The 19999-nt window shown below is 41.1% G+C and overlaps 2 protein-coding genes across 7 annotated transcripts; one reads left to right on the top strand and one right to left on the bottom strand.

Moving 5' to 3' along the window:
- The first annotated feature begins 852 nt into the window (after nucleotides 1-852).
- rnf4 (ring finger protein 4) lies at nucleotides 853-5374 on the top strand. 2 transcript variants are annotated; one of them, XM_037462188.2, is made up of 8 exons: nucleotides 853-1162; nucleotides 1947-1968; nucleotides 2065-2236; nucleotides 2363-2442; nucleotides 2685-2697; nucleotides 2774-2894; nucleotides 3167-3218; nucleotides 4919-5374. In XM_037462188.2, exons 2-8 carry the CDS (start codon nucleotides 1957-1959, stop codon nucleotides 5066-5068), a joined length of 600 nt encoding a protein of 199 aa, XP_037318085.1. In that variant the 5' UTR covers nucleotides 853-1162; nucleotides 1947-1956; the 3' UTR covers nucleotides 5069-5374. The 2 variants fall into 2 exon arrangements, with proteins under 2 accessions (XP_037318085.1, XP_037318084.1); XM_037462187.2 differs by having other exon boundaries at nucleotides 861-1056.
- A 2051-nt stretch (nucleotides 5375-7425) lies between these two features.
- Nucleotides 7426-18724, bottom strand: recql (RecQ helicase-like). Of its 5 annotated transcripts, none has more exons than XM_037462055.2 (15): nucleotides 18465-18724; nucleotides 17948-18031; nucleotides 16516-16734; nucleotides 15729-15908; nucleotides 15516-15622; nucleotides 14237-14435; nucleotides 13259-13425; nucleotides 12966-13047; nucleotides 11501-11649; nucleotides 10794-10911; nucleotides 10572-10710; nucleotides 10389-10480; nucleotides 10088-10304; nucleotides 9309-9438; nucleotides 7426-8953 (listed from the first exon to the last, which is right to left on the bottom strand). In XM_037462055.2, exons 2-15 carry the CDS (start codon nucleotides 17970-17972, stop codon nucleotides 8861-8863), a joined length of 1917 nt encoding a protein of 638 aa, XP_037317952.2. In that variant the 5' UTR covers nucleotides 17973-18031; nucleotides 18465-18724; the 3' UTR covers nucleotides 7426-8860. The 5 variants fall into 5 exon arrangements, with proteins under 5 accessions (XP_037317952.2, XP_037317953.2, XP_037317954.2 ...); XM_037462056.2 differs by lacking the exon at nucleotides 18465-18724 and adding an exon at nucleotides 17705-17785 and having other exon boundaries at nucleotides 7428-8953; XM_037462057.2 differs by lacking the exon at nucleotides 18465-18724 and adding an exon at nucleotides 17705-17802 and having other exon boundaries at nucleotides 7428-8953; nucleotides 17948-18028.
- Nucleotides 18725-19999: the final 1275 nt, after the last annotated feature.

Below are 19999 nucleotides of genomic sequence, written 5' to 3'. Positions count from 1 at the left end.
TTTCTAGGTGAGACTCCACCATGAGATCTGATTGGTAAAGCCACAAACACCTCACATTACATTACATGTCATCTGGCTGACGCGTTTATCCAAAGCGGCTTACATTTCTAGCCCATGGTTTACATTTGCCTGGGGAGCAGTTAGGGGTTGGGTGTCTTGCTCAGGGACACTTCCACATGGGACATGGAGCAGCCTGTGTTCCCGGCGCACCCTCTCTACTCCATGGTCGCTACACGGTTTGCTATGCTTTGGGCTGAGATGCTGAAAACATTTCTCCTCCAAAACTTGAATTCTGGTTCGTCTGTCAGGGGAGACCCACATGCTCGGTGGCCCTGGGGGGCCTAAGCAGTATATGCTCATCGAGGAAGACACTGCCTCTACCTTAACCCTCACCCCCACCCCCCCTCGATTCAGCTACAAAATTGCACGTTCTTGTTGTGAGTTTGTATCCTTATAGTTGAAATGCACTTATTGTAAGTTGCCTTTCAGTCATGACATGGAATGTAATGGGTAGAATTATTTTGTAAATTTTCAATATTGATGATTTAATAATTGTATATATGTGGATATATTTTCACACTAGCTAATAGTCATTCCTGCTCTTAATCTCATGCCCAGCACTATCCAGGTGAGCGAGTCTCTGTTGGTTTACCTGTGGAGGTAATAGTCTATCAATAATTTAATTAATTGTTCATTTCTTTACATTACTTATATTTTAATGCAGATTGTTTCTTAAACATATGGTAGTATATTGTTTCTAAAAAGTGGTTAAAGCGATAAGCAAATTAATTAAATTATTTGCCAAACGTGTTTAATCTGCGATTCACAGTGTGAGCCGGCAGGGGGCGACCATGAGCCTGTGACCGTGACCACCCGCTTCCGTTCCACAAGAAGAAGAGGGAGGAGACTTGAACACTAGGGAGAAGCACCGTTAGCATCGGCTGCTATTAACGATACGTCCGTCAGATTATTCTTTCATTTTTAATGCGTGAACGTTAAAGCAGCATTGGAAGTGCACACCAGTTACCTGCTAACGGGAGAGGAAGCCCAGTGACGGTGAGTGGAGGCAGCTAACGGTAAAGCTAACCGTTACCTGTTACCGGTGTCGTGTCTGTGAGCTCATCAACGTTTCACCACCAACGCGGGGAACATGATGACACGGGTAATTGTTACACAACACCTAAACTGGTGTGACTGGTCGGATGTCCGTGCGTAATGCGGTGGCATCGATGGACGGGATCTAACGTTATAAGTGTAATAACGTATGTCACGGTTTCCTTACCTTTTAGCTAACCATCCGGTAAAACTATTATAAAACTGATAAAACTGATCGTGTAATGTGTTCGGGTGATTTAACGGTGTTAAAGTCAGCGTTAGCTCCTTACTGTTCCAGGCAAATACTGTTTTAATTATAAAAGTATTAAGAGACGATTAAACGTTAAAGATTATCCAAAATGAGCATTAATGGTATCAAGATATCCGCAAACCCAATTCGAAACATTCACGATAAGATATATCGCTTCAACACCTTTCTCTCATCAAAGTAACTTTCCTGCTCTTAAATCCTAATGAAATTGGACACGTAGATTCGTTGACAAATTCCTAACCCTCTAAATGACAATGAACTTGAACCTTTTGACTGGATAACATTTATATCCTGATCTTACCTCCTTGGTAATAACATTCATAGAAAGTTTCTAATTTCATAGCTATTAATAGATGGATAGATTTATCGATACTTTTAGGGTTAGAATACCAACAACCAGACTAATGGTAGTATGAAGAAGTCTAGTTAACAACAAGCCGGAGTTCAAGTGGTTAGTTTGTAAAGCTTCTATTAGTGAGAGGTTAGTAAGGAGACAGGAAAGGCTGGAGGAGACAGGAGGTTCGTAAGGAGACCTCTGCAGTAAGTTTAATATTTACTTCTGCCCTCATTTTCTCTGCAGCATCTCTGACATGAGCAGCTATGTAAGTTTTCTTCACTCACTTTGTTTCTCATGTTTATGACGTTCAGGCTGATCTCAGATCAGTCCATAATAACTGTGTGTGTGTTTGTGTGTTCAGAGGAAGAGGAGGACATCAGGAAGTCCTCTCATTGCAAGGACCAAGACCAGCAGAGGGGCTAACGCTAGGAGGACAGCTAACCCAAACCGAGTAGGAAACAGGACTGCTAACGTTAGCACGTTAGCAGTCCCACCCACAGAGACAATCGCCATGATGGACAACGCTGATGGCAGTCAGTACAGATCAACACTTTTATTTTTTATGGATTAGCATGAGAATGAACAAATCGTAATTCATAATTCAATTGTATCAATGTTTAACCGTATCTTCTGGTTATTTGTCAAAAATGTCTGTTCAGCTGTAGAGGAGGTGGTCGATCTGACCTGTGAAGGAACAGAAGCTTCTGTGGTTGATCTGACAAACAACGACTCTGTTCTGGTAACAACACACGATGCAGTCTCTGGTCCCTCTCCAGTCTGTGATCTCCTTCAATAACAAACTATGTTACACATTCATATTTCTTCTTTTCATGATTTGTGTTTCCTTTTTTTGGAGCGTTTTGTTGTTGAAGAGAAACTGATACATTACATTACATTACATGTCATCTAGCTGACTCTTTTATCCAAAGCGACTTACAATCTTTTGTTGTTTGTTCTTCTGTTGCTGCTGGTGTCATCAAGCTGGTGGATGAAGGTAAAACACCGTTTATCGACATGTTGACAAAGTTTGAATAAAGGGAAGGTTAGAGAGTTCTCTTCGTGTCCATCAGGTCCACAGAACGAGAGAGTCCCGACAGGTGAGAGCTACGTTGTCAGCAGTGATGAAGATGAAGACACACCTGTCGCTAACGCTGCAATGGTGCCCTCTGTACAGACCAACAGCTCCTCCAGGTAAATCACGGATCCCTTTCAATGGCAGATAGTAGACTGATCCCATCTAACTTTAAATCACAGATAGGTAGTAGGTGAGTTCTAGCTCCTTGACTTTATATAGCAGAGTAGTAGAGTGATCCCATCTAATATTAACTTTAAATGTAGTAGATGGATTCTATCTAGCATTTACTTTAGATCCCAGCCTTCTAGTGGAATGATCCCATCAACCATTATAACTGGGTAGTAGACTGAGCCCAGCAGTGGAAACCAGTAGTGTCTGTGTGTTTCAGGTCAACACCAGGTACGATCAGCTGTCCTGTCTGCCTAGACTCGTACTCGGAGGTGAGACTCACACTACTTTCTACACACTTGTTACACACCTGGGCCCTGTTCCTCGTACGTGATTCAACAAAGTTGATCAAATGTTCTATAACCAGCTCAAATTAATGAGGTGATTGATGTGAGGCTTATTTGGTTTCTCAAAGGCTGATCCGCTCTTTTTAAAATCTTTATTTAAGCAGGTAAAATCCATTGAGAACCAATTCTCATTTACATGGATGACCTGACCAAGAGGCAGGCACAGTCCACACAAGTGACAAACAGCACAAACACAATACAGTATGACGAAAAATGGCCAAAAACAACACAGTTAAATTAATAAACATTATGTATAAAAAAAGGCAGATTACAGGAAGTACTTTGTAAAAAATGGAAGCGAGAAGTGAGAGCAGGTCAGCAAGTACAGCAGTCAACTATGGTAATGAGTTCCAATCATTTGCAGCGGCAAAATGAAAGGAGTGATGACCAAACACAGTACGGATTTTTGTAATGATGGGCCGAATAAAGTCACTGGATCTTGAATCTCAGTCGCGTTAATTTTAACCAGACGTCAGTCATCAGGATAATCGCGTCCTGCTTCAGAAGAGGGAAGAGTCGATCACGGACACAATGTTTTCCTAACAAAACAACAGCTAATAAACCTTAAAGGAAGAGCCGACGAGCAGGAGATGATCATGAACGCATATGAGCCGTTCAAGACCATAATCAGTATATTTGAATCCCTTCTTGTCGGATGAAGGGAACGTATTGTACATCTTTTACGTTGTTCATTCTGTACATCCATCGCAGTCTGTCCATCCTCACTGAGGTTTCTCCTATTTTCTTTCTCCCCATCGAAGGGTTTTTCATTTTTTGGGGAGCTGTTCCTGTGCAGATGTGAGGGTTTCAGGACAGAGGATGTCGCATGTGCACAGACTGTAAAACCCTCTGAGGCCAGTTTGCGATTTTGAGCTTTACAGAATGGGTTAGAAGCCCGGGAAAGTATCGCAGAGAAATCAAATGATTAGATGCATATGAGGATAAATGTACTATAGGCACTTATGTATCATCATGGATACATGATCAGTATATATCAATCATTTTAATCTGAATTTTGATCAATTGAAGCAGTGAAACATGTAACATCAAGAAGTTGATTAAAGCGAAAAATAACGGAACAGAACTTTACAAAGAGCACGACATGCAGAGGCTTTCCAGATGTTCTGCGAATGCAAGACTGTACAAACACGTAGAGTATGAGAGAGTGTGATACAGCATGAGACACAGTGTGTGGGACAGTGAATGCTTGGGCCGCAGTGTGTGGTGTCCACCATGTACGGCTCCAAAAGGTCTTGTAAATAAATGATACCTTGTTGGCTTCATTGAGCACTGATGTCATACCAGATCTTTGATCTCTGAGAACTCTCCCTATAAAATGTTAATCTAACTAATATTGCTCCTTCATCAATGAGTAAGAGCTGCCCTTTTTTCCCAGGGGAGTGGCGAGGTTATCCAGCACACTTCAATTAGCCAGCACCTGAGCAGGTTCAAGTTTTTGGGATGTGTTGCTATGGTGATTTTGCCAACTTTGTTTTGTGGACCCGAAAAGCCTGATCTATGTAATCGTATCCGGCTAACTTGGCTAACCACGTATGAGGAACGGGGCCCCGGACAACGGGTAGAATTCTGTGTCGTGATTAGCTGGTTGTGGTTTCCCATTACAGATTGTGGAGAGCGGACGACTGGTCGTTTCCACTAAATGTGGTCACGTGTTCTGCAGTCAGTGTCTAAGAGACGCTCTGACTTCATCACACACCTGTCCTACCTGCAGGAAGAAATTAACCCATCGCCAGTACCACCCCCTGTACATCTGACATAACTCTAACATCATACACCTGAGGTACTTTTGGACGTTATGTTTCCAGTGATCTCATCGGTGACATCATCAGATCAGATGCTTTTTGCTGCTGTGGATGTTTTGTATCTGAAACAAAAGACTTTGTGAGCTGCATTTTAATTAATGAGTGATTGCAATTGAATGATATTGTATAATTGATATATTTGATAATCTCAGTTCTTCAGTTGTTTTTGTTTTACTCTATTGTTTCTGGACTGTTTATTTTCTATTGTAAATACAAAATGTGTTTAAAGTAGCAATAAACTCTATTAAATTCTCTGAGTATTTATATATAGTTCAGCTTGATTAATACCGGAACCAGTTTTGAACTTGTCTAACACGGGTAACATGCAGCTAACACTCTAGTAAAACACAGGTAATATGTATCTCTCACACAGGTAGCAAACAGGTAAAATGTAACAAGCATCATATCTAACGCAGGGTTTGGGTAAAGGGGGTAATAATTTCTTTTTTCGTACAGCTAGCCTCCTGAAATTTGAGGTGAGTTTTCATACCGTACTTAATCAGTTGTGTATACAATGTGGGGTTCTAGCACATCACAAGGGATGGGAATCCAGTGAGGAACTGTCACTCCTGAGCTACTATAGGTTCAGACCAGCCCTGGTACCTCCTACTTCCTGATTCACCAATTAAACAGGGTGTAAAAGCTTCACATAATGAAGCTGTGTCAGGATGCTTGTCCCTTTTGCTGTTGCAGTCTTTCTTGGGAAGCCTGTGAGCTGAGAAGTGTTTTACTCTCACGTCTCATGCAACAGATTTGACTGTTGGTGATGCTTCTGCTTTGTCTCGCAGCTCGTTAGGGCCCAGGTGCAGGAGGCTCCAAGTCAAGGCTGGTCTTGGTTGTTTTGCATTATTCTGTACCTGTTTTGTATTTTATTTTGGTAGTATAAAATTCCAGAAGATTACTATATGTTAAATTGTTAAATTTGTTAAATTTAATTATTTTTAGGAGTGCTTGAGGTTCAACAGCATGGCTACCCAGATGGTGGTGAGTCTGGTGACTGGGCCTCTCGCCTGCACCTCGCATTCTAAGTTGTTTGGTCTTTTTCTTGCATATTTCGTCAGTATAGTCCATATATTGATATATTGATTTATTTGTTTGTGGAGCATCAAAGCCACAGCGGGCCGTGGCCTAGGTGCCTGTAGCATTCAATTTATTTGTCGACGCCCGTTCGGTTATTTTTGAATTCTTGGAGACTTTGGTCACCTGTCGCTCCGTGTTTGTTTAATAATGAATTGTATGAGGAAATAATCCACCCTGTGCTACCAGTGGTTACAAATGTCTTTCCTACATTTAATCAACTTCTCATTTAATACACTGCATTAGCTAAGACTATTGCATTCAAATTAAACCACCCACAACTATTTCTCCCTCATTCTCATGACTCCCCCAAAAATAGAAAGTCACTAGATTATCTTCAAAAGGGATTTGAAAAACCTTTTTTAGGACGAAGAACCTCTGACTGCGATACACGGACAAAGATTTTAGAAATTTCTTTTTAAAATTTCAATTCCACTACTGAACGTCAGGATTTGGGGAATATAAGACCAACCAGGTTAGTTGTTGTGTATTACATAAAATTATATTTTTACCCACAGAAGTGTATGATTCAGGTTTTAATAAATGCCACGTTGTGCGTCTCTGCCCTGCTGTCCTCACCAACTGGACCTTTGTAGACAGGAAGGAGACTGTTTGTGTTGGACCACCAGCAATGGAGCAGCTTTGAACTTCCTGCTCTATTAACACAGTGAGCAGAAGGACATACTGAAGGAGAACGGATCTACAATAGTCTGTATTCAACATGGAATGTCCCTGTTGTATTTAATAAATACATCTAATTCACGTTGTCTACATGTCATCAATGAGTTTTGAATCCATTACACTGGTTTGAACTTTAGCTTCATTACATCCTGTGAGTGAATTCTAATCATTGTACCACCCATCAAATTATGCTTATCATAATGAAATACTGTTTTCATGTTGAGAAATAGCTAAAATTATTGTCATGATGATGCAAACTATGTCAGGGGTACGTTAACTATATTGAGACATCACCTGAGTACAGCCAGGTGTGTGTAGAGAGGGCAAAAGGACAAACTATTTCCACTAAAATAGTGATAACCAGCAGACAGTAAAGTGAGGTAAACATTAATTTATTTGTAAAAAGCTCTTCAATGTGTCTCTTTGCCCAAGAGTCCAGGAGAAATATTCAGTGCAAGGTGCTGAAACAAGCACAATAATAACTTTACAGCACCTTGGACAAGGTGTATAAAAAGAATATATAAATTTTTTGCACTTCTGAAGTGAATGCAAAAATTCAAGAGTTTTTGAATATCAAAAAGGCCCCAAAAGTGCGATTGAAGTGGCGAAAAAAGAATAAGAATTTGTGCAATTTCAATAGGGCTTCGCCCGACTTTCAGTCGGCTCGGGCCCTAATAATTCCTTGAAATAGAATAGGTTCCTCTACGACTAGTCGTAGTGAGGACCCTAATAATGACATCACAACACTTAGTATGAGAAGTTTAATAAAGAATAATGAACTGACAGTAAAAATAAAACAGTATTTTCTCTGGTGGTTGCTTGGCTTGTTCTGGTGACTTCAGAAGCTTGTTCAACACAAATCCATATGCATTTAGTCCGTTTGTTCTCTTAAGGCTGAGTTATGCTGAATCAGAACTTTGTTATGTAAACTGTGTTGCCTGAACATGTTGGGTGTTTAGTCTACAGATAAAGTGATGCTAATTTGTCAAGATTTCTTTGCTAAGAAAACTTAGACATGAACTTGTTTTCTACAGAGACAAATTCATGTAATAATCCAACATGAAATGGAAGAATCCCATTGGTTTTGAATTGAGAGCTCCAAGGTGATGCAGACCTCTTGTTGGCCTACATACATTTGTAATCCCTGCAGCTGTCTTTACACCTATGTTCAGTAAAATTAATTTCAAACTGGGTGTTTTAGTGGTAAACCAGCTTCCTACAGCCACTCACTTCCACAGGCTGTGGGCAGTCTGGAGAGGTCGCCCTCCTCAGCTGTTTGCTGTAGTAAATCCTCAGGTCAGAGCTTTTCTGCTGCACTCTGAGAGATGATGGAGGCATGGAATGGAGAGCTAAGCACCGTGATGGTGACTTCCTTATCGACCTCGACCTGGACAAGGAACATCTACTTCATCTAAATCAGCCCAGGGTCTCCTCCTGTGGTGTGGTGGCTTTGCGTTTGGAACAAGGTTTAACTGAAAGGGGTGTTTAAAGAATATCTACTCTCTGAAGTCAGTGAAAACAAATCTAGTTTGTGACAGTTAGTGGGCGCATGAACATCAGCAGCAGAGATCATGAGCAATAGGCTTGGGCAATAATTAAATGTCAAATTTGATTTCTGATCCAATACATGGTCCATCTGACCTACAGATATGTCTCGTTTCTCTGGAAACAAGAAAAGCCAATAATCAAGCCGTTTCACAGACACCAAGCAGTACGAGAAGAAACTAGCCAGAAGATCTTGTGGTGTAGGCGATGTTTATCGCCCCAGCCTGCTGGTTAGGAACAATTTGATGACATCATGCTTATTCTATTAAAACAAGCATTTAAATGCCATAAACAGATTCCTCCACCACTCAAGAGCGTCTGATCCAAAAGTGAAGCATTAAGTAGGAGCCTGTATCGTGCGTTGCTAACAGAAGCATTATGAGCAGAGTAAAGAATGATGGAGTGCACTTTGGCAGCTTGTCTTCTAGACAAGGTGGGCGGTTAGGGGATGTTTGTCTTGACTCTCTTGGACACAGGGCCATCTACACCACCCTTTCCCTCTTTAGCATGGCCCCGGCCACTCACAGGTTTCACCTGCAGGGAATTCGTAACAGTACAAGTCAGTGTAGAACATTTTATGGTGTGAATACCGACAAAAATGCCTGTACAAAACAATTCTAAAATCTCCCTCTTATCAAAGTGATTTGAGATGTATATTCCAGATGCAGCTGGTCCTATGGCCCTATGGTCATAACTTGTGGTTCAAATTCAATTTTTTTTAAATGTTTCACGTTTACAAGAAACATTTAGAAGTTCATTTATTTAGTCTTTGGTCTTTTATTTTGACAAAAGGTGAACTTGAGTTTTAAGAAAATATTCTTCCCAGGCACATAAGCATTATATTAGATGTAGTGGAACATCAGTCTGATATATTATGAGCATTACTCACCACAGCAGACACCGTCCCAGTTGACCTCATCCTCAGGCTGAGTGTGTGAGTCTGGCTCTTCAGCAGAGGAGCTTTGCTGCCAAGCCTCATGTAGAAGTAGGTGGTGTATGGTGTGAAGCTGAAATCATCTCTGAAGAGAATTAGATCACAATATCAGGCAGAGGTTCAAGCTGATCCTATTACAAATCTATCCATGAGAAGCACTTTACTAAATACATATATATACAGTTGAATATCAAAACACAGTTGAAAAACAATTTTCAAAAAATAAAACGGCTGTTTAGGGGCAGAGCACTGTGTTGGAAGAGGTATGGCATAATTTACCATCCTAGCGTTACTATCAACATTCAAAAATTATTTTCATTTTCTTTTCATTCTATTTGCAGAAAAGACTAATCAATAGGAAATAAGCCAATGAATAGGTAATAACTTATTGAAGTTAAAAACTATTACTTTTAATAATGTTGTGTTGAACAGCTCATAATTCATCTCAATTGTAATCCAAATAATTTTATTTGAATACATCTCCAAATACCGGCAATTTCTGTCTTTTCTTGAGGATGTTCTGAACCCGACGTGGAAACCGCACACACTCACAGTGTAAAACTGTGGGCGCTTTTTAAGCTTCATACCGAAAACAATGCTTCAACTTGGGCTTCATGCTGCTCAAATGCTCTCTGCGTGTTAGGAAGCAAATAACTGTGAGCAACTTTTCTCTGGGGGGCACACACCCTTTCCGTAAACACAATACTTAATTACATTAAGGTTAATGACTGCACCTGAGGTATCCCTTCAGCAGCATCGCCACAACCACAGCTTCAGCCTGCAGCCGACACAGGGTGCTGGTCTGGATCATCTTCCTGCGCTTTGCTGGGCCTTTGCCCATCCATGTGTCCACCAGCTTCAAAGGAGTCAGCTTCTCATCCATTGACGCTGCCAGCTCCACTATCTTCACCACCTGCTTTGCATGCTGGGTAATGTCCACAGTGGTGAAGTCTGGATTGATAAGGTCAGAAGTTGGCGTTCCACACCGGCAAAGAACACATGCAACCATAAATTCTATTAAAAAGCAACATGGACCTTTTACATGGCGGCAGGTATCACACATCTGGTTGCATCCTTCATCATCCCATACCTCGTCAAAATGAACAGCCATGAGAGAGCGCCGACACCTTCATGTAGCAAACGCAAGACACGGACAGTCAAGTCAATGTGTGCAAGCCATCCTCTTGGACACTGCGTGACGCACGGAGAACCTGCTACCTGTCAACATTTTGGCAGTAGTCCACGATCTGTAGCAGCTTCTGCTGACCAATGTTTTCCATCACCACCATGGTGCTAATCCTGAAGATGTCAGAGAAGCCAAAGTAGAGGATGCAGTCTGCTTGACTGTCGTCTCGACCTGTAGATCCAAAGGCCGCCATTTACTTAGTCGTACCAGCATAAAGTAGTATTCTGTCCTGAGAGCAATGCATCGGCGTATACCTGCCCGTCCACTCTCTTGATAGTAGTTCTCAATGGACTTACTGATGGTGTGGTGGATGACAAACCTGACGTCAGGCTTGTCGATGCCCATGCCGAATGCCACTGTGGCTACCACCACCTATTCGGACAACACAATCACAAACTGGGAACTCAATGGCAGCAGCAAAACTTAAATATACACTAAACACATTTATATTACGGGGGTAGATAAACAATAAAAACAAGGTAAATTAAAGCTGCGAGCAGCGTTGGACGGGTCCACGCTACTCTGCGCACGTCGGGGCACGAACTGCGGCCGTTGGACAAAGCGTCCAAGAGTCAGTCGTTGTCAACCGTGTGGAGTGACACGAAATGTCATTACCAAACAACCAAAGCCAAAACAATCACCACCAGGGTTTCTGCTGTCTTATAGGCACTTTTTGGAAAAATAAATGTATTTCCGGTGATTAAAAATAAATGTGCATCATCCTTCTGTGTAAATATCTCATGTTACAATGTGGACACCGGCTTATAGACAGGTGCAGCTTATATATGTACAGATTTATTTTCTTTCTAAATTTGTATGTTAACTACATTAAAATATTTTGCCACATTAATTGCATAGATTAATGCGTTTATGTTGACAGCCCCACAATTAAGAAAGCAAATCTGAGATAAACGTTTTGCCTCTCAGATACAAGGATGTAGTGATGATAGCAATCAAATACCTGAATTTTGTTCCTGGTCCATTTGCAGTGGATACGAGACTTGTCATCGGGGTCCATGTGGGCGTGGTAGGGAAAGGCCAGAATGTCCTTCTGCTGGAGCGATGATGATATATACTCTGCATCCTTCTGAGAGAACACATACACGATTCCTGTGGTACACATAAAGAAATATGGAGAATGACTTTTCTGTATATAAACACAAACACTTAAGGATCTACACTCACCTAAAGGATGATTAGGAACACCATACTAATACTGTGTTTGACCCCCTTTCGCCTTCAGAACTGCCTTAATTCTACGTGGCATTGATTCAACAAGGTGCTGAAAGCATTCTTTAGAAATGTTGGCCCATATTGATGGATAGCATCTTGCAGTTGATGGAGATTAGTGGGATGCACATCCAGGGCATGAAGCTCCCGTTCCACCACATCCCAAAGATGCTCTATTGGGTTGAGATCTGGTGACTGTGGGGGCCATTTTAGTACAGTGAACTCATTGTCATGTTCAAGAAACCCATTTGAAATGATTGGAGCTTTGTGACATGGTGCATTATCCTGCTGGAAGTAGCTTCAGAGGATGGGTACATGGTGGCCATAGAGGGATGGACATGGTCAGAAACAATGCTCAGGTAGGCCGTGGCATTTAAACGATGCCCAATTGGCACTAAGGGGCCTAAAGTGTGCCAAGAAAACATCCCCCACACCACTACACCACCAGCACCAGCCTGCACAGTGGTAACAAGGCATGATGGATCCATGTCCTCATTCTGTTTACACCAAACTCTGACTCTACCATCTGAAGGTCTCAACAGAAATCCAGACTCATCAGACCAGGCAACATTTTTCCAGTCTTCAACTGTCCAATTATGGTGAGCTCTTGCAAATTGTAGCCTCTTTTTCCTATTTGTAGTGGAGATGAGTGGTACCCAGTGGGGGTCTTCTGCTGTTGAAGCCCATCCGCCTCAAGGTTTTGCGTGTTGTGGCTTCACAAATTCTTTGCTGCACACCTCGGTTGGAACGAGTGGTTGTTTCAGTCAAAGTTGCTCTTCTATCAGCTTGAATCAGTCGGCCCATTCTCCTCTGACCTTTAGCATCAACAAGGCTTTTCTTACCACAGGACTGCCGCATTCTGGGTGTTTTTCCCTTTTCACACCATTCTTTGTAAACCCTAGAAATACCAGTAACTGAGCAGATTGTGAAATACTCAGACCGGCCCGTCTGGCACCAACAACCACGCCACGCTCAAAATTGCTTAAATCCCCTTTCTTTCCCATTCTGACATTCAGTTTGGAGTTCAGGAGATTGTCTTGACCAGGACCACACCCCTAAATGCATTGAAGCAACTTCCATGTGATCGATTGGTTGATTAGATAATTGCATTAATGAGAAATTAAACAGGTGTTCCTAGTAATCCTTTAGGTGAGTGTATATATTGGCAACAACGTGATGCAGTTTTGCCAGAGTACCTGACTGATCCTTGTATCGGTCCTTGATCAGAGTGGCAATGTCACTTATTGATGCATCATAGTTAGAGTCTTTAATACGAACCTAAGAAACAAGTATAATGTTAGTGCCAATGTAAACATCTATCCACACGAGGGACTGAATTGTTCAATTTGTCGCGTTTTTTTAAGGAATAAGTGAAACTTGCAAAAACACTAGTTTATCTAAAATTATTTCATGGTCTGACAGGTGTTGAGACCATAAAAGAGTGTATGATCAACAGACATTTGGTGTGTGAAGTTGCCATGGTTACCACCTCGTAGTAGAGATTGGCCCGGTTAAAGGATGCAGACAGGGTGACGGTCTGTGGCACACACAGGATTTTCTCACAGTCCTCCAGGACGCTTCTAGTTGCTGTGGCTGTGAGTCCTAGCAAGGGGACTTTGGGGAACTGCCTCTTCAGGATGCCCAGCTGTTTAAAATCTGCACACAAGCACACCTTCATCAACCTCCAGGGTTCATTCACATTTTGACCAATGGATATCCATGACTTTACCGAAAATATTAGATCATGGAAATTTTGTTTAATCTCTGTGGACACATGAAGTGAGAAAATGTAGTATTTAAACCAACAATGACAATTCAAAAGCATACACAGTGCTTCCCCTACCATTCAATTAGGCCCCAAGAAAGTCTAATATTTGTATAAAGAGAAATCAAAAAGTATCAAATGACCTGTCATTCGCGTAATGAATTACATTCGTCTGCTTCCTTTAGCATTGCTTGTTAAGGCGGTTCTCCCGTGCTTAAAATGTTGAATGCTTTGCCACCACATAATCTACATTATGCTCGTCGCGGTCTTTGTCCTTTGTAACCTGTGATATGTACTTTTACATATGTAGCAAACGATGGTTAAATGTAAACTTCCCTGGCATAGTGGTGGATCTTGCACGCTGCCCTGAGCTACACGCTACACCCATATTTTCAGTAAACGTGCGTTCACGCGACTGCGGTGCAAGTTATTTGCGCTGCGAGTATGAGAGCGCGTGCCTGCTTATATTTTGAGCGTCTCTCTTTTAAAATAATTTAATTTAAAACTCATCTTAAACAAACAACATGAACATTTGAATACAAAAAATGTCCATGACTTTTCCAGGTCTGGAAATAACCATTGTAAAATTACACGACTTTTCCAGGTTTTTCATGACATATGAACCATGAACCTTGAAGACAAACCTCATCTGATGTGAGGAGGTTTATTGGCTTTGACAACATACATTTTCACATATCTCACCTGGTCTGAAGTCATGTCCCCACTGACTGCAGCAGTGAACCTCGTCCACAGCAATCCGACTCAGGAGGTCTGCGTTGTGCGCCTTCTCCAAACGAGACATGAGCAGCTTACTCTTAGCGATCCTCTCTGGAGTCACGTAGAGCAGCCTGAAGGGACCTTTGGGATCGATCATCCCAGCCAAAACGTTCTTGGCATGATCCTACATAATGATACATTTTTTCACACTGAAGATTGATAACATATAAAAACATTATTCATACAAATGTCAATAGATTTTGGAAAAAATACAATGATTAACAAAAAAAACGCATTTTTGACAAACCAAAAACAAATAAGTTTAGGGTTAGTTTGTTTCCTTCATGCAAGTCTGTGTGGACTTTAACATGGCCTCACCCTACACAATTCATCTTAAGTAGTGGCAATTACTAGGTGCTTGTAAATAAATCTAAATGTATAAAATGTATTTTGAATCCTTTGATTTGTACCTACTTTATTTTTTTTAACGTTACACAACTGGGTTGCAAAGGAAATGTTCCATAGGAAGCTAAGCTTTGGAATTTAATGGAAAATTATGGCGTTGCATTGCCCCCCCCCCCCCCCCCCTTCACCATCCGGCCCTCACATCATCCCACTCACTTTTTTGGAGGGGTGATCACAGGGAATAGATGATTTTATTCAGTTTTTCTTGTTCAATGACAAGTGGATGCACTCAAATGGATTAAGTCAAAAATGTATTTTTTAAATGTGTATTAGAATTGTTTGCACACATCTCTGCTTATGACAAAAAAAATGTTGTTTTGTCTTACATGGTATGGTCAATAGTAAAATTAGGCCCAAATTTCCAGTTTATTCCCGGTAATTCTCACATAATCCCGATAATTCCCATGGTTTTAACTTTGAATATTCCCAGAATTTTGCAACCTTACACACAGCTAACTGGTAGTATAAGCCGATAAGCGATTGAGACAAAGTGATTAAAGAAAAGTAGGGTACCGGAGAAATTTATTTAGCTAACTTATAGTTAGGAAGAAACTATACATACTCTACATAATCTACTGACATCTCCTGTGTTGCTGCCAACACAGGAGATGTCATACATCAGCACCAACTACGTAAAGCAATTTATTGTACATTATATTCACTGTATATTATAACGTATTTACATTTTGCCGAAACAAGTGTGAAATTACTTTATTTTTTGTCAAACGGTGGCGTAAGAAGAAGAGATCAACAAACTGAAAGGTGAGCTTCAGGGAATAAGCAAGCACAACGTGGTTACCTTGCTACTGGATGCATTCAGCATGACTGCTGGCACATTGATGGACTTCAGGTACATGATCTGATCTTCCATCAGGGACACCAAGGGACTGACAACCAATGTAAAACCTGACAAGTACACGTGACGTCATTACATGTGGGTCCAAACAGATTACCTCAGAAGTGGTGTGACAGGGGTTCAGATCGAACACTGCATATATATGTGTTGGTGTACCTTTAGAGCAGAGGGCAGGCAGCTGGTAACAAAGGCTTTTTCCTCTTCCTGTGGGCATCACCAGGAAGAGATCTCTGCCTGACAGAGTCAGGTTGATGGCCTTGAGCTGCAGAGATCTGAACGTGGAGAGACGGAAGGTGTCCTTTAGGTGCTGCTCTACTTCCTTGAACCATGGAAAATCTACCAAACATCAAAATATTGTTAATATATAACATACAACATTAGCGGCTCTTGTTCAGAGGGACATGATGAAATGCTCCTTTGTTTATGGTGCAAGTAACATGCCGTTATGTGGCCGGTTCTCTCTTTGTTTATGAACAAGTAGACTTGATTGCTTCTCCTTAAAGCATGCGTTAGACAAAAGTCCCTAAATCGTGCATTTTTGCAGTACTAAATTGGAGGATATGTGTAAAGGTTTTTTGATAATTGGAGAGCAAATGGTTTAGGCTTTTGTCAACTTTCTAAAGTTCAAATGGTGGCTGTAGCTGAAAGATTGAGGAAGTAAAATACCTTTAAAGTTAAAGAATTTTAAGAGGACGCTTAAGCAGCATTCCAACAATAACGAATAGTAGCGGTAACCAAACATACAACAACGCTGTATACGGTTAGTGCAATAAAAACACAAGCTTCTCATCTGTTGAAACAGCGAGATCCTCCTTGTGGCAGTGGCCTGCAATGGCAGGTCTGTGGCAAGTCAATCACCTTTTGGGCATCCCTGCTCTAGGTGATGTGTAGCTTATTTCCTGATTACAGTGCATGTATGAAATGTAAATTGAGTGTAGAGTACCTGTGCCATCATAAAGCTGCATCTCCTGCTTGCTCAGTACTGGATTCGCTCCAGATAATTTTGAGGATGACGGCTGTGGAGCATCACAGGGCTCCTGCGGTGGCTGTAGCAGTGCATCTTTACGACGCCTCAGCTCAGCCTGCTTCTGCAGGAGCTCCGAGATCTGCAGCTCCACCAACTCCAGCTCAGCGTCCACAGTTTCCAGCTCCGCCTGCGCATCTGAACAGGAGGGAACAGAGCAGGAACACTTTTGGAGACAGTAACTTGGCGCAAATATGGTTGTTGACATGGACACGTGATGTCAGTTGAGGTAGTTCCAAAGGATGTAAAATGTAGCCCATTTTACTTTTATTTTGTGTTTTATTAGAAAATATATCCAAATGGTCTCAGCTTCACTGTGTTGAGAAGCAATCAAAATTCTATTCAAATCTCAGATTTTGCACCTTTAAAATGACTCCGACGTAAGGACATCTCATTTTGTTAATGCATGTTGTCATTAATAACCCATATTCATCAAAACAGTCTTATTTTGGAATTTTACTCAATCTCCGGTATCATACTGGCACTGGCATTGATGGACATTTTGAAAAATTGATTTAGAAAACAAGGACAGACAGCAGGGTGTTTATAGTGAAGCAGCCTCTCATATCGGGTATCTTATGCCTTCTGTAGGAAATTAAAAAATAAATTGACGACCAGGTTCATAAATTAACTATAGATAAAATGCATTTAGTGTACAACAAAATACAACCATGATTCTGGAGATATGTATTTGATAAAGTAATGTGAATAGTTGTAAAACCACTATAATTTTGAAACTGTATTCAATAGAATAATATCAATGTACAGTTATGATTGTATTCAATGTAATGTAATCTACCGAAATGCATTCATGTAATACTTGATAGCACTACAATTGGGAATTGACTGAGGCCTTCAAAATCCCAGCTACATGGACTCCCAGGGGGCGTGGTCACCGACTTTCACACCTTTACAGATCGGTATAAATACTTGTAGGTAGCCATTTTTTAGTTTGCTGGTCGTAGACAACAGACATGGTCTAGGGATGGTCATAAGACTGTCCTGTGGCCTGTTGGTTGCAGAGACCAGCGGATCCTCAGCTGAGATGTCCTTTTTTTTAGGACAACACCCTTTCATTCATTAAATACTTTTGATTTTAACTGCTCACCCCAAGATGTCTCCCGTCCGTCTGGTGTTTCTTCATTATTTGAACACAACACTTCTCAATGTACCCAGTGTCCCTGTAGATCTGCGACAGGGTGCAGTCTGCAATCAATCCCCATGAGATCAACCTTCCCTCATACAATAACATCTGGTGGACTATGCCATAGAAATCCAGCAATGTTGACATTTTTGCACATTTGGTTCCATTTTTATTCAAATAAAGCTGACTTGGGAAGAACAGACCTACCCTTAGTCCTGCCACATCCATCCATAATTCTCAAACTGATTTGTTGCGAAAGGAGCCAACCATTTGATGTGTTGATACGATTCACTGCCAGAAAGAAAAGAATATAAAAAAAATATTTAATTATTATATTTTTACACTGAAACATTCATATTCTAATGTTCTATCACTGATAGCTCACCTGTTAAGAGGCAGTGTGACCAGAACTAAGAGACATCCAACTACTCGTGAGCAAAAACTAATAATGGTTACACATGTGCATTTTCTGCCCTCGCTATAGCTGACTGCAACTAACTTTATGTAACTTGCAAATAAGGTATTTAGCCAAGCCACGTGCGTTCAACACACTCTTTCATCGTAGGACAGCAAGTTAGATGACGTTACGCTTGTTATTGGGAATCACTAACGTTAAAGCTAAATCTATGAAGTTCGGCTGCTTTTAAAATGCACTAGTTATGTTCGGTTTTTAAAGTGTTTGGGACTAGACTTACTGAATAAGAATCAAATACAAATCACCAACCATTCAGCTGCTCAGTCACTGCCCGTTTTTTGTTGTGGACTCCGATTCAGGGTTGCCGTAGTAGAAGGGTTAGTAGAAGGGTTGCCTAACGCCTCCACCTCCAGCTGAAGGATTGTCACACTTTATCATCCGTGGCTCGATATTTGATGCATTTAAATAATAAAACATATGCATATGTTTGATTTATAAACAGAGAGTCAGGCGTTTGAGTAAAGGTGCCATATTGCATGCCACACGGTGATAAACCGGAAGCGTAAATGACGACACGGTGTATTTCCGGAAGACGGAAAATAAATCTCAATCTAGTTGTTTTTAATTGAAGGAAGACATTTACAAATTAAAGTGTAATAGCAAAAATAATAAAATAAAAATAAAAGAGATTTTAAACATTACTACAACCAGCAGGGGTGTCAAACTCATTTCAGGTTCGGGTCAGATACTGCCGACTTGGACCGAACGCGGGCCACTGAGGACCGGCGGGAACGGCTGACGGGGGGGGGGGCGCTGACGGTTCGGCCGACGGTTCGCTGACGTCGGGACGTATGCACTCCAGTGGCGGACCGTTTACTCTGCGATCTCCTTAAACTGTCTCTGCTCTGCTCACTGAAGCAAAACAATACGTGGGCAATAAATATCAGAGCCAAGAGCAGCGAGTGTAGTCAACTACTGCTGCTAACACATCCCGTCAGACCAGGGTTATTTATTTATATCCGTTAATGAACTTTTCTCCTCCTGTTACCCTGGTAACCGCTGTCATTACAGACGGTTGCGTCGAGTCTTACTGTGAAAATCTACGTACTTCCGGTTTAGCGGCTACGCTTCGTATTTTGATTCGATTTCAGCTGGGTTTGCGTCTGTTTTGTCCGTCTCCATCATTCTTGTTCAGCGCGTTCGTTCTCCCGCTCATCACTCAATCAATCAGTAACGTTAGTTTCCTGGGTGCGATTTTTTTTCCTTTGCATTTTTTTGTCTTTGCATTTTTTTTTCTTTGCATTTTTTTACTCAGTAACGTCATCTGTGATTACCGAAAGATAGGTGACATCAGTAGTGATTAATGTATCTATGATACAGTGATCAATCAACCTTGCCCAGAGATGAAAATGACTAACCAGCTTCTGATCTGCATCTGATACCTAATTTTTAGTTATTTTTTGTGTTAATACATTGTATTGCTTAAAAAGGCTCCTGTTTAAGCACTTTATTTATTGCCATTTATTGTTTGATGAAACGTGTGGTGGGAGGCTTTTACTAATGAAAAATATTTCTCCCCAACTAATCTTCTACATAAATCATTAAGTACTCTTAAGAATACAATGATTAACAATACAGTTTAGGTTTCCGTCAAGAATGAGTTGAATACCATTCAAATGTGAATCAACCTACCTTGGCCAACCTCAAACACAGGTCTGTTAATTGAGCTGGATTGTGGTACACAGACAATCATTTAGGCACAACAATAGTTTTCTGGTTGAATCTTCAGCTCAAGTCTAGAAGGCCCTACAAGTCATGATCAGAATAAGTTCAGGTATTGCACA

This window comes from Pungitius pungitius, chromosome 2 (genome assembly GCF_949316345.1).
Source record: "Pungitius pungitius chromosome 2, fPunPun2.1, whole genome shotgun sequence".
Taxonomy (NCBI): Eukaryota; Metazoa; Chordata; class Actinopteri; order Perciformes; family Gasterosteidae; genus Pungitius; species Pungitius pungitius.
Note: the sequence above shows the minus strand (reverse complement) of the source record. Positions and strands in the feature narration are given on the sequence as shown.

Coding starts and splice junctions, on each gene's coding strand:
- rnf4 (XM_037462188.2), top strand. Junction 2,895..3,166: donor CAGACCAACAGCTCCTCCAG/GTAAATCACGGA, acceptor TGTGTGTTTCAG/GTCAACACCAGGTACGATCA. Junction 3,219..4,918: donor GCCTAGACTCGTACTCGGAG/GTGAGACTCACA, acceptor TTCCCATTACAG/ATTGTGGAGAGCGGACGACT.
- recql (XM_037462055.2), bottom strand. CDS start 17,972: ATGGATGGATGTGGCAGGACTAAGG. Junction 10,481..10,571: donor TACTGCCAAAATGTTGACAG/GTAGCAGGTTCT, acceptor TGCTACATGAAG/GTGTCGGCGCTCTCTCATGG. Junction 8,954..9,308: donor CTGGGACGGTGTCTGCTGTG/GTGAGTAATGCT, acceptor AATTCCCTGCAG/GTGAAACCTGTGAGTGGCCG.